Source organism: Aulonocara stuartgranti (genome assembly GCF_965226115.1).
Source record: "Aulonocara stuartgranti genome assembly, chromosome: 7".
Classification (NCBI taxonomy): Eukaryota; Metazoa; Chordata; class Actinopteri; order Cichliformes; family Cichlidae; genus Aulonocara; species Aulonocara stuartgranti.
In genome coordinates this window covers 56,332,881-56,355,220 of record NC_138945.1, presented here as the reverse complement: position 1 = coordinate 56,355,220, position 22,340 = coordinate 56,332,881, and the positions used below count along the sequence as shown (strand labels likewise).

General features: G+C 38.9%; 3 protein-coding genes across 5 annotated transcripts; 1 reads left to right on the top strand and 2 right to left on the bottom strand.

The window, feature by feature from the left end:
* Positions 1–1,626: 1,626 nt before the first annotated feature.
* Positions 1,627–11,730, bottom strand: ppcdc (phosphopantothenoylcysteine decarboxylase). 2 transcript variants are annotated; one of them, XM_082539055.1, is made up of 5 exons: positions 11,519–11,730; positions 6,855–6,950; positions 6,382–6,510; positions 6,118–6,286; positions 1,627–3,299 (listed from the first exon to the last, which is right to left on the bottom strand). In XM_082539055.1, the coding sequence occupies exons 1-5, from the start codon at positions 11,642–11,644 to the stop codon at positions 3,211–3,213; spliced, it is 609 nt and encodes a 202-aa protein (XP_082395181.1). In that variant the 5' UTR covers positions 11,645–11,730; the 3' UTR covers positions 1,627–3,210. The 2 variants fall into 2 exon arrangements, with proteins under 2 accessions (XP_082395181.1, XP_082395182.1); XM_082539056.1 differs by lacking the exon at positions 11,519–11,730 and adding an exon at positions 9,252–9,351.
* Positions 11,731–11,813: 83 nt separating this feature from the next.
* hacd3 (3-hydroxyacyl-CoA dehydratase 3) lies at positions 11,814–15,570 on the top strand. The gene is made up of 11 exons (XM_082539054.1): positions 11,814–12,005; positions 12,770–12,812; positions 12,910–12,983; positions 13,121–13,285; positions 13,417–13,462; positions 13,565–13,675; positions 13,766–13,893; positions 13,996–14,108; positions 14,407–14,513; positions 14,612–14,743; positions 14,829–15,570. The coding sequence occupies exons 1-11, from the start codon at positions 11,928–11,930 to the stop codon at positions 14,903–14,905; spliced, it is 1,074 nt and encodes a 357-aa protein (XP_082395180.1). The 5' UTR covers positions 11,814–11,927; the 3' UTR covers positions 14,906–15,570.
* ints14 (integrator complex subunit 14) lies at positions 15,305–22,340 on the bottom strand. 2 transcript variants are annotated; one of them, XM_082539052.1, is made up of 12 exons: positions 22,067–22,340; positions 21,505–21,823; positions 21,290–21,397; positions 20,979–21,134; positions 19,877–19,995; positions 19,631–19,773; positions 18,929–19,021; positions 18,255–18,399; positions 17,949–18,082; positions 17,460–17,578; positions 16,088–16,153; positions 15,305–15,990 (listed from the first exon to the last, which is right to left on the bottom strand). In XM_082539052.1, the coding sequence occupies exons 2-12, from the start codon at positions 21,724–21,726 to the stop codon at positions 15,757–15,759; spliced, it is 1,539 nt and encodes a 512-aa protein (XP_082395178.1). In that variant the 5' UTR covers positions 21,727–21,823; positions 22,067–22,340; the 3' UTR covers positions 15,305–15,756. The 2 variants fall into 2 exon arrangements, with proteins under 2 accessions (XP_082395178.1, XP_082395179.1); XM_082539053.1 differs by having other exon boundaries at positions 22,071–22,340.

Genomic DNA, 22,340 nt, shown 5'->3' with positions numbered 1-22,340 from the left:
AGCAGGAAAAAAGTACGATAAAATATTACCCTCTACACAGCCTAGAAAAGTTAAAATAAACAGAACAAAAATGCACACACACAAAACATGCAGCATGCAGCTGCAAATTAGAAGAGAGGGTTTCTCTTCAGTAGAGACGGGAGGTATTAATGCTAAAGAGACAAGTTCAGTTTGATGACAAGGAAATAAAGAGACTTCCTAGTGCTGTGTGACCAGGAAAATTTGAGCAGTTCAAAATAACACCATAGATCCCTATCATTAGGGGGGGGGGGGGGGGGGGAAGAAAACATAAAATGATAAACATAATGTACAGCATGACGTGGCTGACTTAGATTGCAATACAAAGTATCCTGATCTCTTAAATGGGGGGTAGGCCTACTTGTCCCAACATAACACTACTCCAGACAACTGCCACCTGCCAGGTGCACTTTCAGTTTATTACAAGTAAGACAGTTGTGTACCGTCTGTTTTCTCTGGACACAATCCAGACCTGGATGTTTCACTTTGTTAGGAGATAGAGGGCTTTCACAAAGATAAACATGTCTTACACTAATGCGATCCATGGGTTTCGTCACTTTTGCCCTTTGGACATCTTGTAAAAGCATTTGGGGAAGTTGTTCTAAAAAGCTCAAACCATCTTAAAGCAAACATAAAGAAAATTTCCAAAAATGCACAAACAAAATGAGGATGTATCGTTGTTACCAAGTCAAGGATTTCCGTATCATGACAGTTTTATTTTATGTGGTTCTGCAGTAAAACCAGTCTGTCAAACTGCCTGGTGGGAAAAGAGTTTCTGTTGCCTTGTGTCAGATAATTAATCCCCAGAGGCACCAGGACAGCATCTATAGAATTAAATAAGAAGGATGTTGTTCACACTATAATGCATAGGTGTCAAACTCTGGCCCGCGGGCCAAATTTGGCCCGCAGCCTAATTACATTTGGCCCGCGAAGCCATACCAAATTACTATTAGAGCTGGCCTACTGGTATTATACAGCTAATATATATATTGTTTAGTATTAAGCTATGCTTGTTCCAAATTCAGTTTTTCAGCAAAACTTGTTTGAGTCCATAAGAAAAGATTCATTTTTATATCTGGAGGAAGATTTTTTTTTTAAATAAATATTAATGTTAGCCCACGACTTTGTTCCAGTTTTGAATTTTGGCCCACTGTGTATTTGAGTTTGACACCCCTGCTATAATGTATGACATGGCCAGAACATGGATTTAATGACTTTTTGTTTCATGCAATGCTTTTATACTCATTTGCAATTCTATATTTTTCCTTTTGTCATGGTTCCCCATATGACCATCTAAAGGATCTCTCACTAATATCATACAGAGCCCAGAACAGAGAAGTGCAGTCTGAATCAGCATTATATTTTATCATTTATTTTATATACACACACATATGAACAACCAAGCTTACATATACACACCATGGGCATGAATGTCATGGTAATTTTGGGCTTTTTATTATTTTAAAAATTCCCAGAGTGGAATGATTGTTCACCATTCATCTTCAGTGACTTTAAAAAACAAAAAAACAAGAATTCATTTTGGATTTGACAGGGTCAAAATATAAATGCAGGCTCAAACATATACATGCACTTACTTACATTTTTTACAGTGTCTTAGGTCGACAAAGCCAAGGTCTAATAACTCGTCATTAGCGACTGATTACAACTTTTAGTGACTGAGAGGGTGCCAACCAAGAAAGACGCTCCTCCTCCAAAAGCAACACCTTTAAGCTCGACTGATATTTGCAGCTGTCCACATGTGAACAAGCCTTCTGGAAAAAAGTTTTATGGTCAAAGATGTGACAAAGATTGAGACAATAAAGAGGTATGTTTGGAGGAGCACAGGTGTGGCTTTCAAATGGACAAACACTGTAGCAACTGTCAAGCATGGTGGTGGTAGCAGCATGCTCTGGGGCTGTTTTGCTTCCAGCAATACTGGCAGAATATTAAAGGAGGAGGACTACCTCCAAATTCGCCAACTTTTTCTCAAATCAAGAGCTGGACAGGACAACAATCCAAAAACTAAACCTGGTTTTGGAATAGATAAAGCAAGCTTCAGGAATCACCTTCCCCGACCCTAATGAAAATGTGTGGACTATGCTTAAAAGGAAAACAACCAGAGTTAGAAATGATCATGCACCCAATTCTTGTTTTTTTTTTTTAAGTCATTAAAGGCACATCCTGTATGTCTGATATGATTGATTATGCTCAATAATCGATCCTGGAAAAAGGACACTTCAAAGAACTAATTAAAACCCATAGAAAACCCCAAATTACAACGGCTTTCATGAATCTGATGGGAATACATGACTGAAATTTTAACTTGTTGCACTTTTGTCTCTTTACCTTTGATAATGACAACAATTTCAGTTCCTTTAGCAAATAAACAAAATGTATAATCACACATTTTACAGCTTGGAGTATAAATATGGCCTTTTTAACAGGTATATTATTAGATGTTCATTTAGAGAGGTACTTAGCAAACAGTAATGTGGCATGTTGCAGTTTTCATTATCCTTATATCTATATCTGAATACGTCAGCTAACATTAAACAAAAAGAATAAACAAAGGTAAATTCAGAGGAAAGCCTTTCCAGGAAAAACAAGTCGAGCACATCGTAAACAGGCTCAAACTGTCTGTTCAAGTCAGGAAAAAATGCATAATACAAAACGCACTTTCATGTCATCTCTGAGAGATGCAGCTGTTGCTACCTTATCTTTTATGTTACTTGGGATACCAAATAATGTGTTACTATCTAAACAAAATAAATATACAAAAAAAACAACACAAAACTGTTTAAAATGTACCTCAAAAAACTGATGGTGACAGCTAAAAATTAACGTCTCACACTACCAACTTTTTTGTTTTTAACCTCTGGGATGATCAGGCTCCAGAGGTGATATGATGGGAATTAATGTTGAAAAAGTCAATGCACGTCTTTGAAATGTAAAGCTGCTGTGCCCCAACAGGTTTAACAATACCAAAAGAGGATTTAGAGAGATGCCAGTCATGATGTTCTGGAGACACCCACACATTCTAAGAAGTGAATTTATGAAGTAAAACAGGTGAAAGCAAGTAAATGAGTTTACCATGGGTGTGTTGGACCGTGGCAGTTTGACAAATCCAACAACAAGGCATAGTGTTTGTTTTTCTTTGGCCTTTTGTGTTTGCTTGGATGTACAATATGACGTTCATGCTTCCAAAGATGACTCATCTGGTTTCTGAAGATACTCTTTGACAAGACTGACAATTGTCGATACTTCTGCCATGGCACCTTTACCTATGGAAAAACAAAGAATTATGAGCTATACAAATGTCTTCTGCAGAAAACTATAAATCAGTCAGTGCCTGAAGGAAAATACAAAGAAGACATGTACACGATTGCAATGCAAATGCTCATGCACATTCTTCACATTCATAAATACACTACACTACACTCAAGCTGTTTGCATATAAATCTGAGCCAAACCCCACCGATGAATCAAAAAGACAGCACTATTAGCAACAAAACACATAGGCACAGCTCCACCATTTTATTTATTCTTTTATAACACTTTATGCAGTACATCTCCAAAATAGATGAATTGATTAGAATTTTGAAGCTTTAACTGTATCCATGTGTACATCTGCACATGTTTGTGCTTCACTGGGTAAATGGGTTAAATGCAGAGGAACTATCTCCCTATGGGGACTAACACGCACACTTTAGTCATTAGATTAATGTACCAAGGTCAACTGTATGAATTGACATAGTATCAATCAATGTCTTAAACTGAGTTATACAATCTAGGTGACACTTCATTACTTTTCCACTACACAGAAAGTGGTTTACAAAGCCAAGACGTAAACATGACATTAAAAAGTCCAGTGTTAGATATCCTTGAAAAACATTGTGAAGGGAAGTTGTTCCCACTGAATCTATTTCTAGCCTTTTGTCTTCTGTCCAACTTTCTTTGCACTTGCTATAAGACTAAGTCATTAAAATTAGTACTTTCAGTTCCTTATATTAGCACTTTCTATGCTTATTTATACTTTCCTGTACTCTTAGTGGATGTTAATAGGAAACTTCTTTTGACTTAGCTGAAAACACAGCTTAATAAACAGCAGCCTAGGGTAACTAGAAGCAGGATAATCAATACTTACCATGGACTATAGTTATTTATACTAGGTTATATTAAAGGTGGACACTGCAGCTGTGGACAGTGTTTTTTCCAGAAATAATTTCTCAGAATAAAGTAGTCGACACACCTGCTACAGATATAGATTTAGCAGATGCAGCAGCCTCACACAGCATGTTAAATATGAACGCTAAGTATCAGCAGTGCTGTCAGCATTGGTATCTAGCCATCCAAGCATTTTAGGAGATAAGCTCCAGTTAGCAAAAAACAACAAATTGTATTAACGGGGAAGAAAAATGAAATGAACGGAAGTTGTGAAGAGTTAAGTAGATAAAATGGTAGCACCTTATACAAAAATAGACCATGCAACACAAGTTTTTGCATTTACAAATCGCACCATAAGTCTTAAAGCACATGAACTACAAGTATGTGATGCCAACTTTAGAACTTGTACGATCTATACATTTCACTTGGTTGCTATTTATGCTATAACAGTGCTATAAAAGCTACTGCTTTAGAGTGCATGGTTGATCACAACAACACACGCAACACAAAAAGTAGCTTCTACCAGAGCCACAGAAAATGGTGTCAAATACGTGTAGCATTTTCCATCAAGGCCTATTCATTTTTATCTTGTGGTGAGTTTGAGTGCTGGGTTATTCTTGAAACTACCTGCATTGTAAGACATGCCATGTCATCCTAGTAAATCTAAACACTGGTAAGATGTTCACATAGTTTGTCCAAGTCTCTTAATACTTTGCTTAGCCACATGACAGAATGAAAAACAAGTCCTTGATACAAAAAAGGGAAGGAGGCAGTTTTAGATGTTCTTGGATAATCCCTTTGTACCACAGTTATCTCTTAAGTACAGTGTCTTTGGAAAGGAACTAAAATATGCCTCTCGTAGGTAACTTACTATGTCAAGTTATGTGACACAGTTTAACAGTGAGCACTGAGCAGGTTGATATGACCTCACACACAGCTGGCTACTGTGCCTGGTAATTAAGAGCAATTCACGAGCCACTTTAATCTAAAATCATCCTTGGGATAAGTCACCTTATCAGAAAAAAAGGAAGCATGTGGCATGTGATTTGGAATAAGGTCTGTTTACCTATAGCAGCTAATAGTCACAGTGTGCTGGTACATAGTGTACTTTTTACAGCCACAGGACACTGAAATCAACACAACTGGTGAAGGAGAATTTGTGTTAAGGAAGAAGGTAGAAAAACTAGCCTTTGAAACTATTTTTTTAAAGGTGAGATTTGACCTCTTGTTTTATCTGCCTGTGATGCTGTGTGTCACCTGGTCTAATCACTGTTACATGCCACTCTCCTTATTCACCTTTGGACCCCTGATGTCATATGATTTACTCACTACTGTCACGTTTCTTGCCTGCGCAGTTCAAGTAGTGTTTGCTCCTGCTATATACTATATATAAAAGGAGGACGTAACCCACATTCATCCTTAAAGAGGCATTTTTTTTTAAACTGCCATCAGGGGGGAATTTCCCCTGACTGCAAAAAGTAGTCCAATCATATAGACGTGCATGAGTTTTTATACTCCAGGTGAAGACACCTGGAGTATAAAAAATATATAATGGCAAATATATGAGCTACAGATACAGTTACGGGTTTACAGTAATAAATAAATAAATAAATAAATAAATAAATAAATAAATAAAGACAAAGTCCAAGATGGGTGTAGTAAAATAAGTCACTGGCTCCATGGCATGTGTGAATATTAATCTCCAGCTATTTTAAAGCCATAATAATCATGTCAGTCTTTTTTTAAGGAAATTGTAAGATACTCACTTGAGTAAGGCTCACAAATGTGAGAATATGATGTCTGCTGTTGCATAATTCTAAGTTCTAAGTAAAATATGTAAATTTCAACCCTTTTTCAATTTCCAACGATCTGAGAGTCTGAGTAAATATTAGCAAAGGTTAAATATATTTAGTTCCTCCTCATATTAAAACTCACCTTCATCTCCACACACTAGCTTTTTGGCAACGCAGGGGATTTCCACATATCCAAACTCTTTCAGTCTGGATACCTGCTGGGCTGTAATAGGATGCAGCCACATAGCTGTGTTCATTGCAGGGCAGAAGAGAAGAGGACGACTGGTATCCCAGGCTCTTACCACACACGTCTGAAATGACAAATACACATAAACCTGGAAATCATTTCACAGAAATTCTGCAATAAATGATTATTTGCAAAATCTTTAGTGTTTCATCTTCTTACCAGCAGATTATCACAAATACCACTAGCAATCTTTCCAAGACTGTTGGCATCAAGAGGGGCAATGACAAGTAGATCTGCCCAACGCCTTAGCTCAATGTGTAGCACAGGATCAGATCTCTGTTTCCACAGCTAAATGAGAGACATGCTGTTTGAAATGCATCCAGTTACACAGTCACATCTTCACTTCTGTCTGGAATGCACAAGTTAAACCAGTGTTTTTATGTCTCAGAATTCTCACAAGTAACTCCAGTGTTTTCAAGTTAATAATGGGCAACTCATACCACATTTCATTTTGCTCAGTATGGCACTGTACAGTATTCCTTCACCTATTTTATTTGAAGAGCCCAAGCTGACCTTCATATTGATTATATATGTCATGTTAATTTGTCTTTTCTATATATATATATATAGCTATATATGTTTTCAGTGTAATAATGGCTACATTAGAATATCATACTCGAGTTAGTTATTACCTCCCATTCATCCTCGTCACTGTAGATTTTGACTGACACCTCAGCAGAATTATAGAAGTGCTTGGCATGCTCTGTAGTGACTACTCGTACATCCACCTACAGCATGACAACATAAATGACATAAATGACAGTGACTGCAGAAGAGAGATAGATAGATAGATAGATAGATAGATAGATAGATAGATAGAGTGCAACAATACACAAAATTCACGGTTCGGTTCGATACTTTGGTGTCACGGTTCGATATTTTTTCGATACAAAAAAATGTTCATGCCTTTTTAATTTGTCATTTATTAAATTTTCACGGCACATTCCGCACCACATCTCTGTGCGTTCATCATTTGTTTGAAGCCAGCTCACCTCCTGCAACTACTTTTCCGTGGTTCGGACTCCTTCTGACATTTCTTTGGAGGTGGAGGAACATTACAGTAATTGCTTAAAGGAGCTTGCTTCTTCGACATCTTTAAGAGTTCTAAACAAATGTCTGTCCTCCTCCTTAAAATCTTATGTATGCAAACACGCGTTGCAACTTCTTATTTTGTGCCCATTTTTTATTTTGACAGCGAATGCGCACCTGCGGACCACTTATGTGCAGCCCTGGTTATTTCGCTTGTCATATTGCAGCCACAGAAATTCTTTTGTCCATGAAACCATAAAGCTGCACTTTCTTTTTGCCTTATAGTCTGATTTGTCATAACTTCTCCGTTTTGTGGTAAGCTTTTCTTTGGCTGTCACTTCTTCACCCTGACCTGTCTTATTTGGCTCAGCAGAACTAAAATATTGTGGCGAGCTCAGACAAGAAGGAGACGGAGGTATCGTTTGGTCTTGCTTCCCGTGAGCTAGCCAGGGAGCACAGCCGTTTATTGACATCTGCAGAAGAACACTGCCGCTAGCTAACTGCTCAGCGCGGCAACAGCACAGCAACAACAACAACACCACCACACAGGGCGCCCTCTGACCCCGGAAGGACACACCGTCGCAGCGAGAGGGCGTCACCCGTCACTATGGCAACATAAACAAAACATAACTGTACAAACAGAACCCCGAACAGCCCTGACCCGCTACATAGCCCCCACCTAAGGGGTCAGTCATCCCCGACGACCCCATTACCCCACACAAAGTCCTGCAAATGTCCAGGTGCCTTCTTTTGGCGCACCGGCCGGTCACGGTCACTCGGGTCAGAACATGGGGTGCCACCATCATCCCACTTCTGACACCAATGTGGCGAGCTCAGACAAGGAGGAGACGGAGATATCGTTTGGTCTTGCTTCCCGTGAGCTAGCCAGGGAGCACAGCCGTTTATTGACATCTGCAGAAGAACACTGCCGCTAGCTAACTGCTCAGCGCGGCAACAGCACAGCAACAACAACACCACCACACAGGGCGCCCTCTGACCCCGGAAGGACACACCGTCGCAGCGAGAGGGCGTCACCCGTCACTATGGCAACATAAACAAAACATAACTGTACAAACAGAACCCCGAACAGCCCTGATCCGCTACAATATATATCCTGCTGCTTTTACACACGCACTCACATAATGCTCAGCGATTCTCTGCACGATCAACCTCTCAGATGTTTAAGCTTGCTGCGGGAGATTTCCCTTGTCATGTTTGCATAGTAAGCTAACGATTGATAAGACAATGTCAGAGGAATTGGTGCGCAAATTATCATCACTCACCAATCAGTGCTGTCACTCTCTATACACAGTTCGCGCGATTGCAAAGTGAAAGCAAAAAAACAAGCGCAAATTCAAACGTGACTTCAATATGTCACATATTGGCAGTGGCTCACCGATGCCAATGACATAATTACCCGGCTACATTTCCGAAAGAATGCAAAAGCATTGACATAGATTTTTCCTTCCTACAATAGCCCGACGGGCAGGGTAGCCCGTCTGAAAAAAATCGCTAGCCCCAGGACGTCGGGCTAGCGATTTTGCGAGCCCTGTATCTGATTGAGGAATCACTCATCTTTGGAAAAGAGAGTTTATTACAGAGAAATGCCTCTTTCCAAAATAAAAGCTATACTATCCGCTTCTTCTGGGCTATATTCTCAGCAGCATAAGGAGAATCATGTGCTAACAGCTGTCTAAATGACTCGGCTAAAGTTAGTAGCATGCTTGTTGTTTTTGTCTTTGCACTAGGATGATGTAAATGTGCAGTCATATTCGTTGTGTTCCCACTAGTGCTTTCAGGTTAATCTCGTTGAAATGACCTTAACGCTACAACACGGCAAATCTCCGTTAACGAGCTACCGCCGATCGCCCTGTGCATGGGGCTAGACGGCCAACACGTTAACAAGCTAACTGCGCTAACACACTAGTTCCCACCTATGTAATTGAGCATTGCATGGCACATCCAACATACTGTTTTACTTTAGTCCATGACTCGCTTACCTTCAGGGTCATACGTCACATGAAAACCAAAATAATTCCAAACACCAGATCTGAATGAGAGTGGGGGAGGTCCATGTTGCAAGGAGAGCTTAACTTCTGTCTCGCTAGCTTCCTTCTGACTATGCTGTCTGTGTTGAGCGCTCAGTGGATCTGCGCTCGACAGTGCAGCCTAGGCGGAGTAGTCGAACGCAGATTCACTGAACGCTCAACACAGACAGCATCGTCAGAAGGAAAGTTGATAAAATAAATTACAAATGTTGTATTGTTCGATACATATGCGTACCGAACCGAAAGCACTGTATCGAACGGTTCAATATCAATACGAATATCGTTGCACTAGATAGATAGATAGATAGATAGATAGATAGATAGATAGATAGATAGATAGATAGATAGATAGATAGATAGATAGATAGATAGATAGATAGATAGATAGATAGATAGATAGATAGATAAGGGGAAAAGGGAGGGAGACACACATCAGTAGTATGAATTTCCTTTTCCACCACATCCCATTTAAAATTGAGATCTGATGACTGTGGATGCCTGAAAGCCACTTGTGTACAATGGATTCACTGTCATGTTCACAAACCAGTTTAACATGATTTGAGCTTTATGGCATGTTATCCTGCAGGAAGCAGCCATCAGAAGATGAGTACTCTGTGGTCATAAATGATAGACATATTTAAATGATGACTTAAATGTACTAAGAGGCCTGGAGTGTGCCAAGACAATATCCCCCACAACATAACACCACCTTCAGCCTGAACAATTGAGACATGGCGGGATGGATCCATGTTTTATGATCTTTATACCAATTTCCCACCCTACCATTTGAACATTTTTCCAAACTTCTTCTGTCCAATTTTGGTGAGTCTGTATGAACTGTAGCCTCATTTTTCAATGTCTAGCTGACAGGCATGGCACAGGGTGGGGTTTTGGCTAAGGTTCGATGAGTTGTGCATTGAGAGATACTCTTCTAGTACCATGGTTGTAACATGAGGATTTTGAATTACTCTCCTCTAACCCTGGACGTCACAAAGGCATTTTCACCCAGAAAGCTACCATTCACTGGACATTTTCTCTTTTTTGGGCTATTCACTGTAAACCCTAGAGACGATTGAGTGGGAAAATACCAGTAGATCAGCAGTTCCTGAAATACTCAGAACAACCTGTTTGCAGCCCACAAACATGCTACGTTCAAAGTCACTTAAATCACCTTTCATTGCCATTCGGATGTTCAGATGAAGTTAAGCAGGTAATCTTGACCATGTCTACATGCCTAAATGCTTGAGTTGCTGCCATGGGATTGGCTAAATAGATATTTGCATTAAAAAGCAGCTTAATTGGTGTACCTAACCAAGTAGCAAGTGAGTGCAGATAGAGTCTACATAGGTATGAATTTCTGTTTACTCTAAGTTTTTACATTATTATAGAGTATTTTTTTAAACAACTACCACTACCACTAGTATGCTTGAATTAATTCATCAATTGTTTTATAATTAGCAGGGCTTGAGCAGGTGAAGTGTTCATTCTTTCTCAAGTAAATAAATACGTCATACTAGTTGTTACAGAGAAGATTTTCCTACAACTGACTGTTTAATTTAAAAAAGAATGATGTTTACAAGACATTACTGCTTCCAGTGACATCCGTGATCCCACATCATTTTGTTGGAAATTAAATTGACTGATTGGGGCATTATGTCTCTCTGCTCCATGGGATGTGCATCCATGCATATTCTCGCATGTTAAACTCAAATGAAGCAATTATTCTTAGTTTGACAGGCCAAATATTTCTCTCTACAGGTATTAGCTATTACACATACAATTTAAAACTATTTGCATTGCTATGCAAACGCATAGCTTCATCACCCTGTTTACTACAAAAGTCCTAACACACTTTATTTAGTATATTGCAAAACCTTTCCCACACTAATACCAACACTGTCATATATTATCCCCGTTTAACATTTACGTCTTCAAATGTCGTTTTCTCTATTTTCATGGACGACCGTTGTGGTTTTTAATTAACAGGCAGATATTGCTGGCTCAGATTTGCTCTGTTTATTTAATAACTAGAATATACTGCGTTTGTAACGATGCTGCCTAACATCCCCATCTTGCGGTAAAGGTGAGCTTATGCGTATTATGCCACTTAGATAAACAATAAATGTATATAGATGCTTGTGCTATTATTTGCTAACTATGTACGGGGAAAATAGAAACATTCATGATATGCAAACATTAACTAATATGAAGCAACTCACCCCGGAGAGTTCAAGAAGCTGGGAGACCAAAAGAGGCAGTTTCAAGGCTGCGACGCTTCCTGTCACTCCAACAAGGACATTAAATGTCCCGGAAGTTTTCAACAAATCAGTTTTTAAACTTGACATATGGTCGTCTTGCTGCCTGTTAGCATACTGCCAAAAGAAAAATTAGACAACCTGTCGCGTTCCTGTGACACTTCCGTAAATATTCACTTAGCCAATCAGGGAAGAGCACGTCTAACGTTTGTGCCTCCTGCACGAGCGCGTCTCAGCACTGATCAGTGGAGAGCGCGCACGTTCGAAGAATATTCTGGGTAATTGCTAAAGTCCTTCCAGGGCAGCTAGCATGAAGCGTGGAGCGTTCATTCATTGTTTGCCCGATTAAAAAAAACTGATCAAAAACGCAATAATGGCACTCACACCTCTTGTTTATTGGGCTCAACGCCATGAAGACATTTACCTGCGAGTTGAGCTGACAGATGTTCAGGTGAGAGTACCTCCTGCAGTTGCTTGTCACGGGCAAAACGCTTTAGCATGGTTCTGACTTTTTTTTTCTTTTCTTTTTTAAGCCTTGTGTTTGGGCCTCTGATGGTAAATGGGAAGCAATGCAAATACAGACGAAAGGTTCCTGTAAACGTTATCCTGCTGGATAGCTGTACTATTTGCATACTGTATGAGAACTGAGATCTCTTATCTGATAACTGATCCATACAAAGCTCTCTGTTGAGGTCCTTCGTTCATTATGTAGTACGTCTAAAGCCACACAACCTGTTCGAACCTGTTTTTAAAACCTGTTGATTTTAAGAATATTCGTGTTAACAGTTAATCACATGGGTGAAAAGTCCTAAAAATACCCGTTGGAACTACTCGGAAGGCGGGGTGGGTGGGGGTGGTAGCATTGTTCACGCGGCGCTCGTGGGGTTATGTGTGAGGGACAGGTGTTGTTACACCTGTAGATATCACATCATCCCATACTACATGCTACAGGAGGGCTTCTCAGCACTCGTTTTCTTCTTCTTTTTATAGCACTTAACTCTATTTCTGATCATGTAACAGAAGATTCAGGTTAGAGACTTTTTAACCACTTATTTTACCTGGTAATTAAATATCCTATGTGTTTTGCAATATAGTTTGTCACGGTAATATGTAACATAAGATTAATATCTTTGTTTCGGGTTTCTGTTAACAGGAAGTAAAAAAATTCTTGATCTAGCGAGGAAGTATGCTTATCCTTTGCCTGTGTTTTTGCAGAATATTGACGTCCACGTGGATGAAAATGTCCTTCACTTTTCAGGTGACATGGATTCACGGATTTCATTTGCATTTGGTGATTAAAGACATATTTTTAAAAATATTTTTGTGGCATTTCATTTGTGATATCCTGTTTGTAGCCCAGGGGCATGGTGCAAAAGGACAAAATGAGTACAAGTTCAGCTTGGACTTCCTCTTACCAGTAAAGCCACAGGTATGCTGAGTAATTCTATAATTTATCTTGTGGGATCAGAAATATATCTATAGACAGAATAACTTTAAGATTGCTCTTAAATCTTTTCCTTTTCTTTCTTTGGTTTTCCTGTTTGTGCTCATTGCGTGAACCTGTAGGTCAGCTACAAGTCCACACAGCGGCAGGTGAACATTACAGTGCACAAAATACAGCGAGGTTGGTGGGAAAGGCTGACTCTCCGGGAGCGTAAACCTGTCTTCCTGGCACCGGACTTTGATCGCTGGCTGGACGAGTCAGACGCTGAGATGGAAATCAGAGAAAAGGTAAGAGTACAACTTGGCATTTGACAATTGTTACTAGATGACACTCGCAGATAAAGATTAAAAAATGTCAGTATGACTAAAATAATTGATTAAAGACTGTACTATTTTCATTTTTTAAATACTTTTAAAAGGAGGAGAAAAAGAACAGGCTGAAGGCTTCAAGACAAAAAGAAGAAGGTGGGTGCAGATAATATATTGCACTTGAATATTCTGTTTTATCAGATGGCTTTGAAGGGAAAACTGCTGATACAATTTTCCAATTTCTTTGAAATATTTCAGGGTTCGTCAGCCTGAAAACTGTGTTCTTGATTGTGTACAACCTGGTCCAGTTTCTTGGTTTTTCATGGATCTTTATCAACATGACAGTGCGCCTGTTTATCATTGGCATAGGTGTGAAAATATATTACACAGGAGAAGCTGAAAGTGTCACTTACTTCACAGAAAACTGGTTAAAACATGTCCGTTCAAAACTCTTTTCAGATTCCCTCTATGACACATTTCACACAATTTCGGATGTGATGTTCTTCTGCCAGATCCTGGCATTAGTAGAGGTCCTGAATGCTGCTTTTGGTGTAGTCAAGACAGGTGTTATACCAACTCTTATACAGGTATGGGATGGGTTTTTTTTTTGGTTTTTTTTTTTTGCCTGAGTTCAAGTTTCCTAAAGTTACAGATTGAGCACCAATACACATCTTTTGTTTGTGCACTAGGTGGTCGGAAGGAATTTTATCCTCTTCATCATTTTTGGTAGTCTGGAGGAAATGCACCACAAGCCAGTTGTGTTCTTTGTTTTCTATCTGTGGAGTGCTATTGAGATTTTTAGGCAAGTATGCATTTTCCTACTGTCTACAGTAAACAGTCATCTAGTGATATATAGTACAGCTTTAGCCAGTTGTATTTAAATAAAACTAAAATTGGATAAGATTTAGAGCTTTGCAAATGTTTGGAACAGTTACAGTTTTTTGTTAGATTTTATTCACATTTCAGCCTTGAAACAGGCAAGTAGCAGTTGCATCTGAGCTATAATTTTATAAGAATGTGTAACTGTGGATGCAACTTTGTGTAATTTTATTTGGAGCATGACTTTTTTTTCCTTAACCAACATGCTCATCCTTTTTCAGGTATCCCTTTTACATGCTGGGCTGTTTCAATACAGAGTGGAAAACCCTCACTTGGCTGCGGTATACTGTCTGGATGCCACTGTATCCACTAGGTGTTTTAGCTGAAGGTAGGCTTTTTTTTTTTTAAACAAAATTTGATATAAAAAACATGCAAACATGTTTATAGACTCTATTATATATACTCTTATCTCTCAATCCCACGTAGCTCTTGCAGTGATCCAGTCCATCCCCATCTTTGATGAATCTAAACTCTTCAGCATTCCTCTGACTAAAGTGATTGGCACCTCTGTCAGCTTCTCTTACTTCCTGTACATTTATCTTGTTCTTATGTTTTTGGGTAAGTCCCCACATGACACATATATTCTAACTTAACCACTGCTGCTCTGATATTAATCTTGGTTCCCCCTCCCCCCCCACAAAAGGACTTTTTATCAACTTTAGCCACCTTTACAAGCAGAGGAAGAGGCGCTTCCGGACCAAAAAGAGGAAAGCAAATTGAGACTCAACACCAACAGCATTCCTTGAACACCTTTGCTGCCTGCTTATTCCTCGACCTTTGTTTTTAATAATCATCATCCTTATGTCAAATTTATTATCAACTCAATTTTTGACAGCCTGTCCATATAAAAACTAAAATGACTTCCTTTATGGCTATTATTAACACAATAGATGTGCAATGAGTACAGAAATACTGCATCGAGCAAACTTATTGGTGACCAAGTTTGCACACACATACCGGTACATTTCCATAGCACCTGTGTGATAGTGCCCCCCCCCCCCCCCGCTCTTAGTCTTGTTTTTCTCCCACGCAGCGCTATTTTGAGAAGCACTGATAAGAAAACCCTGTTATCATTTCATATTCAGTCACTGCCATATGTATAAAGAAAACAAGTCATCATTCCACATGATAAGCTCTTGGTTATAATTTCACAATTCCAAGCCATTCCACAAAGCTCAGGGACAAATAACCAGACTGCTTAAAAAAAAAAAAGTGTCCATTGTGCTCAACAACAACCTTCAAGGAGCAATGTTAAATTGTAACAGGTTTTTTCTGGCTGCTTTTTTATTATTTGCACTTGAATTACGAATGCCAACATTAATAGCTGTTTACTCTGTTCTGTAAATGTGGCAGTTATTTGACAATGAATAAAAACCTAATTTTAATGTGGTTATTGTGTCAAAAGATTCCTACAAAGGAACATTTATAAAAACAACACTGAATCCCAAAGATGACTTCGTAAAATAATCCTGTGAACGTCTTTACAGGGTGTATGCAACACTGCAGCACATTGGTCCACGCAGGCAGAGCCTATGATATTTTGAGTTCATTCATACAAATTCGGATGCGGCTCAACTTGAGAAATCCGTGTGCATGGGAACAATGTTGTGATCAAAAGCAGCATACTGGGAGTCACCAGTGCTGGCCAATTTAAGCTGCTGTGCAGCATGGGAGAGCTGGAAAGCAGCATCAGGATGTGCCGAGTCTGGCAGCATGGTGCACTCTCTCTCCAGCAGATCGGCAACTCCCTTCAGGAGCTCCCAGAAACCAAAAGCCAAAGCAGCCTTGCGTAGACGGTTCAGCTCCTGTCAGAATCAAAATGAAAATATAACATTTCATTTTTGGAAAAAAACAAACATAGCTTTAAAAATTATAGTTTAGAGCCACTCCAGCTAATCTTACCTTATAGAAGGTCTGAGTTTTATCTGGCAGTTTCCTGGCATTCCTCAGGATCTTCTGGACATCAGTCTGTACAATGACAGCATAAAAAACGAGTCAATGAATCAAAAGGCCCCTTAAATGTTTTGACCAATGAAATGTTTTTATATTAGTTTTAGTGATTACGGCTTGAAAACCTGAAATCCAGTATCTCAATTAGTAGAATATTTATTAGTTGATCTGTATTGGAAATTGTTGGTTCACCGTTTTGTTAAGTACAGAGTTAACAGCCATCTACAAGATGATTTTAGAGTACTCTATGCGCAGATCTTCTGATAAGCTTCAGTGAGATGCAGATTTCCCTTTTTCAGCAGGAGTAAGCACACATTGCTAAATCTATGAGCAAATGGTTTGCTGACAATGTTATTACTGTGCATGACTATAGCCAACTAATCTGATCTAAATGCCAAAGAGAATCTGTGAGATAATGTCAGGAAGATGAGAAACACAGACAAGCTGCACTATCGGCCATCTATCTATCAAAGCAACCTGGGCTTCAGTGCAGATCATCTCCATGCCACGCCGCCTTGATAAATAATAAAAGCACTCAAACTAAGTGCTGAGTGTTTACATGAACTTTACAGTAGGTGGACATTTCTTTATTGTCAATCTTTTTTTGATTAAACTTAGGAAGCATTTTAATAATCTGAGACACTGGATTTCCGTTTTTAAATGAGCTATAAACCACAAGCCTCAAGATTTATATCAAATAGTAAATATTTCGTCATATTTTTAGGAAATATTTCACTTCGTGTGTAATGATTATTGAATAAACTACAAAAACGAAAAACCTTTTGATGACATTTTCCTTTGTTTTTTTAAGATTCACTAATATAAGATTACATAGTTGGTCATGTAAAGATTACTCTGAATGACAGACTTGGACTGACCTGAAGAATCAATATTTGTTTGATGGCGACAATATTGACAAAATCAAATACCAGAAATTCCTGGAGTAATTATTAATCACAGGAACAAGAATTTCAATAAATATTAACCAAGCTCTGCTGAAGAGAGTTCAAACAAAGTAGAGACTTGCTGAGCCCACTGTAGAGGCAGTGAACAGAGCAGCCTCTGAGAAGCCAAGTAACTCATTAGTCAATTGCAAGAAATTAATCTGAAGCTATTTTGACAATTTCGCAAATAAGCCTTTTTTTCTTCTTCTTACACAGAAATATCAGAAATTAATCGCTTTCTGGGTTTTTTTAAAAACAGAAAGCAGTTCATTAAAAGAATATAATTAGATAAATTTATCACTGACAGAAATGTATGAAATGTTTGTCTTTTCTCCAAACTTTCAAGAGAAAAATACTCTCACGCAGTAATTTTACTTCACCTGTAGTCCACTGGCCTTAATCCACACGGTCACATTCTGGGCATAGCTACGTTTCACCTGTGGTTGTACAGGAAATGGACTTTTACTGTCATCCTCTCCGTAGGGATTATCAGCCGCTTCTGTGACATGAGAAAGGTCACGGGACAACATAGTGAGGTCAGTCAATACACTGCATCATGAGACACGTGAGAAACCCAGGTGAAGTATTAACTACTTGATCGTGTCCACAGTCTGTTGTTCTTTAGGAATACTTGTGCATGGGTCATTGTGTCACATGTTAAATAAAACACAGAGTTTCAGAATATCCCTAAAATGGTTTCCGGATTAATTTAAGCCACTGGGGGAAAAAAGAAAAAAAAATTTAAAGACAGTGCACTTAGAAACCCCATATAATCTTTTGTAAACACAGAACTCTTCATATTTGCTCATTTGACCCTCATCTGCAATGAAACTTGGCATGGTGGAGAGATTAAAAAAACAAAAAGTCACCTGAGATTGGTCCCAAATGTGATATCTTGCCCAGCCAGGGCAGAGGCTCCGGACCGGGATCAAAAAGAGACATCATCAAGTTTGATTTCTTCTTGCTGTCTGCCTGGGAGTACAACATGCCGTACCACTCCGGCCTGAGGGGCAAAAAAGCAAACTACATATACAATTTGTTTGCATATCAGAATCAGAATCAGAATACTTTATTGATCCCTGGGGGAAATTATTTAGCAGACTGCTATAATATAGCAGTCTTTATGGTGCAGGTTAATATAAAAGAGTTTATATAACAGCTCTGCTGCATCTCACCCCAGCTGGACCAGCGCCACCATGCCTTCAACCTTCAGACTTCCATGTAAAAGTACACAAAAATTGGGACTTTTGCCTGCCATCTGACTGGCAGAAGGTTCCTCCTCAAGCTCATCTGTGGTTCCCGTACCAACTTCATCCACATCTAAAACCAAGTACACATAATAAACTAAATCATAAATATTTGCTATTCTTTATTAATCAGAAAAAAATACTTGTTTTCATTTCTGCTGTTAGACTGTGTTAGACAATTTTACTTACGTTTTTCTCATCTCTTCTATTAATGTTAGTTTTAATCTTTTACATTACAGAATGAGAGCAATTTTTTAAAGAAGTACTGAAATAAATTAGTGTGCATGACAAATAAAGGAAGCTCGAACCTCAAGGGATTTCCCAGCAGCTTTGCTCTTCCTTCCTATTTTGTTGGTTTCTTATAGTCTGAGGCATTTCCTGATTCGTTCGTTATCAACCTTATTTACTAAAATTGATTTGTTCTGCAACAGCAAACTCTAAAGTTCTTTTTTCTTTCTTTCTTAAGTGAGTTAACATAAAGCTGCTTGAACATTTGGGTGTTTACATCTAAATACGAGGAGATGTGCACAAGCTGCAAAGCTAATATGTCACCAATCCGCATTTCTCTATAACTGGAACATAGCAAAAGTATTAAAACCAACCTTTGTTTACAGCAATAGGTAATACCAAGTGTCTGGATATGACAGGAGGACTTGCAATGTCAGCAATTTCAATGAAACCCACAATCTCCAAATCTGAAAGGCATACAAGAGAAAGATTTGTTTAAAAAAAAATGAAGAATTTAAAGAGGATACGAAACACTAAACATATAAAGGCCAGTTTACATCGTGGAGGTCTGCTCTCAAAAACTGACATAGATGTAACACTGTCTGTGAAAGAAGTGCTTAAAGTTTACTTAAATAAGAACAGTGTAGAGGACAGACTGTTTGAATCACCAGACCGACAGAATGAAGTCAGAAACTGATTTTTCCTCCTCTAACCAGCTGTACTGTGCGGCACAATCAGCTCATGCAATCAGCTAAGTTTCTTAGCCCAGCACAAAAATGATCCCCTTAAACGGATTTTCAGTTTTAGTGTCTTTATTTTCCTTAGAGTTATTGATTCTCTCACTAGTTAGCTAACGTAAAATAATGTAAGTCTACTAGCTGCCACCAGCCAACCACATGTTGTCATGGTCCGTACTGACAGAATAAAACTTCAGCACTTATTTCTTAAATCCTGCTTCACAGTTACATCTATGTCAGTTTTTTAAAGTAGGGTTCCATGATGTAAATTAGCTTTTATGCATGTAATGTTTCATGACCTCCTTAAATTAAACTAATCATAAAATCTGAAGCCAGTACCTGTACTAACAGTCCGGGGCATAGGCTCCACCTCTTCATCCATCACGACAGGCTCAGGTCGAGGGAAGACCTGAACATCTGAGGATAGATTCCCACAGTGCAAAACCGCGTGGAAGGGAGAGTATACAAGATCGATCAGCTTCCTGGGGACATGCAGATATAGAATATGACCAAAGATGCCCTTACTAAACATATGAAAGAGGTTAAAATGTTTTTTGTGAATAATCTAAACAGTTACAGTAGTACCCAAACATGGTCTGTACACTCTTCATGCAAAGCGGTCCCTCCATAGTAAAGATTTGCCCATCCCCTCCACTAAGGCAAAGTAATTCCTCCAGGTTGTCCATGGCATCAGTCATCTGTAACTGAAATTACACAAGACAGTGGGTCTAATTTTTCAAAGCTGGGCTATTTAGCTAGATTAAGTTAAACTTTTACATATTTGCAATTTAATGGCAATTTCCACATTCTCAATTAGACTGATCATGCTTCCTGAAAGGTACTGACAGATGGAATAAATATAGATCTAGGGCTGAGACTGTGGTATGGGGAAGACTGGTGGTTGCTCCTGGGCCTCGCAGATTCCCATGTATGAAAATGAGAACTAAGAACCTGAGTGAAGGAAGTAGCCATACAATAGTCATATGACAGGGAGTGAATGAGGTGTGGTCCCCCTCCTAAAAAAATCTCCATGAGAAACTTCCCGGGCACTTGGGATACAATAGCACAAAAACTTTAACTGATAAGTGCTGTGAGGTTATCTATAGCAAATTTTTGTCTGTCGATTCTGAAATGCTGACAGAGAAATCATCTTAAACCTTTAATCAAAGGTCACCTCATCTACAAATTTCATGACGATAAACATTTCACTCACATGTACTGTACCAGTGTACCTGCACATGTGATGTGACAATAAAAGTGATTTGATGAATACCTGATATTTAATAACATGCAGGGTTTTCCCCGACTCAAAGTTGGTAACTATTTATAACCATGATTAGTGTGCATATAGTCAACACAAAAAGACTGTGCTATTTCACTTATACTTATAAGTTTATACATTTTATGTTATTTTTTTGCTATTTGAAAAATAAAATGTATTCAAATTTATTTTTTAAATAACAGCTTTGTGAAGTGACAGCCTCTTTGTTGGAAGCCAAAATGTTTTATGTGCTGGAAAACTATAGTTTGAGTCTGTGAAGGTAGAAAGCAACTGTCATACTGCTGTCATCCTAAAATGTTCACAGAAATGTGTGATTTACAGGTGTCTAACACAGGCAATATGACCCTGAATTGTGTTTTTGATAGCTGCTTCTGGTATCATGTGACTGTAAGGATGGCTCAATACCTCCTCTGCATTGGCAATACACATGATGAACAGTTTGGTAGGAAAAGGGAAAGGAAGAGGAAATTTCTTGTCATCCCCACGTTGTTTCAGTGTTTGGAGGGAGTGGCGTAAAGACCCCTTCCCAATACCAAGGGATCCATCAGTAACCAGCACCACCTACAGGACATATGGAAGAAGTACATAAACATAACTCAGTATATGAACATATGGTTCAGATCACTGCAGGAAAGCTATTCGACCAATAATAAGCAATAAATAAATCCAATAAATACAGAGGTGTGGCGATACTGAATAAAGTGTTAGCCAAATACCTGACAGGGGCAGGCACTACCCCACTCCTGCTGTACTACATTACTAACTCCATTTAGAGCTGCTTCAACACAGGTTTTGTCATAGTCTTCCAGGTTGCTCAGAGCCTCCTGTGCAGGAAAAAAAACATACGGTAATCCCAAAATCAGACCGCTTTTCAAGGAAACAAAATATACTTTGACTTTTCAGACAGATATGTCACATGAGCACACTTTACCTGCAATGCATTGTAGTCTCTGGTGAAAGGTACCAGGAGTTCCCACAGGGAAGAAAAGGCCATCAGCGACGTGAACTCCAAGCGGTAGTTTGAGGCCATGTGTTCAAACAACATATTGAGTCCGTGGACAGCCAGGTTCTTCCTCTGAAACTCTTCGATGCCATCCAATGACACTGGTCGTGTCATGGACAGAGACACGTCCATTAACACCACAGTAGGCATGCTCACCGCTTACAGATCCCAAATATGAAAACAGAAGTCCGCTGCAATGCTCCCACTGACGGTTTCCACTGCGTTGTCGTCGCTGAGGCGTATTTAGCTAGAACAACCAAATACACAGGCGCCGTCAGTAAAGATAAAGAAGAAGGGACATATGGTAACATCCGAACTGTTAGCTAATGTTGGCTAGTTTTTCGGCTAATTTACATTAGCATTATGTAACGCTACGGCAAACGAATGAAATGTTCCAGCTGCCATTTAACCAAAATTACATTATAACTATCCAAAACCTAAGATACAAAGTAAAGAATCGGTATCAGGAAAAAAAATTACTAAAACCTACGCGCCTTTCAGTTTTTACGCTAACTAAACAATGGTTATGGTGTACTGTGCACCAGCACTTCCGTCCGGGCTGACATTAGTGTACACATCAGCGGATAGTTCCCGGGAGATAAAAAAAACAAAACAAAACCCATAACAACAACAATAATAGTAATAATAATGATAATGATGATAATAATAATGATCTGGCTGCAGACATAACTTTTTATCATCTAGAGATGATAAAAAGTCTTTGTGCAAAACAAGTCTTTTGGCGACTTGTTTTGCACAAAAGA

Coding starts and splice junctions, on each gene's coding strand:
- ppcdc (XM_082539055.1), bottom strand. CDS start 11,644: ATGTCAAGTTTAAAAACTGATTTGTTGAAAACTTCCGGGACATTTAAT. Junction 6,287..6,381: donor GTATTTGTGATAATCTGCTG/GTAAGAAGATGA, acceptor TTGTCATTTCAG/ACGTGTGTGGTAAGAGCCTG. Junction 3,300..6,117: donor GCTAGTGTGTGGAGATGAAG/GTGAGTTTTAAT, acceptor GTTTTTCCATAG/GTAAAGGTGCCATGGCAGAA.
- hacd3 (XM_082539054.1), top strand. CDS start 11,928: ATGGCACTCACACCTCTTGTTTATTGGGCTCAACGCCATGAAGACATT. Junction 13,463..13,564: donor TTCAAGACAAAAAGAAGAAG/GTGGGTGCAGAT, acceptor GAAATATTTCAG/GGTTCGTCAGCCTGAAAACT. Junction 14,744..14,828: donor TCTTGTTCTTATGTTTTTGG/GTAAGTCCCCAC, acceptor CCCCCACAAAAG/GACTTTTTATCAACTTTAGC.
- ints14 (XM_082539052.1), bottom strand. CDS start 21,726: ATGCCTACTGTGGTGTTAATGGACGTGTCTCTGTCCATGACACGACCA. Junction 19,774..19,876: donor AGTGTACAGACCATGTTTGG/GTACTACTGTAA, acceptor GCATGTCCCCAG/GAAGCTGATCGATCTTGTAT. Junction 18,400..18,928: donor ACCTATTGCTGTAAACAAAG/GTTGGTTTTAAT, acceptor ACTTGGTTTTAG/ATGTGGATGAAGTTGGTACG.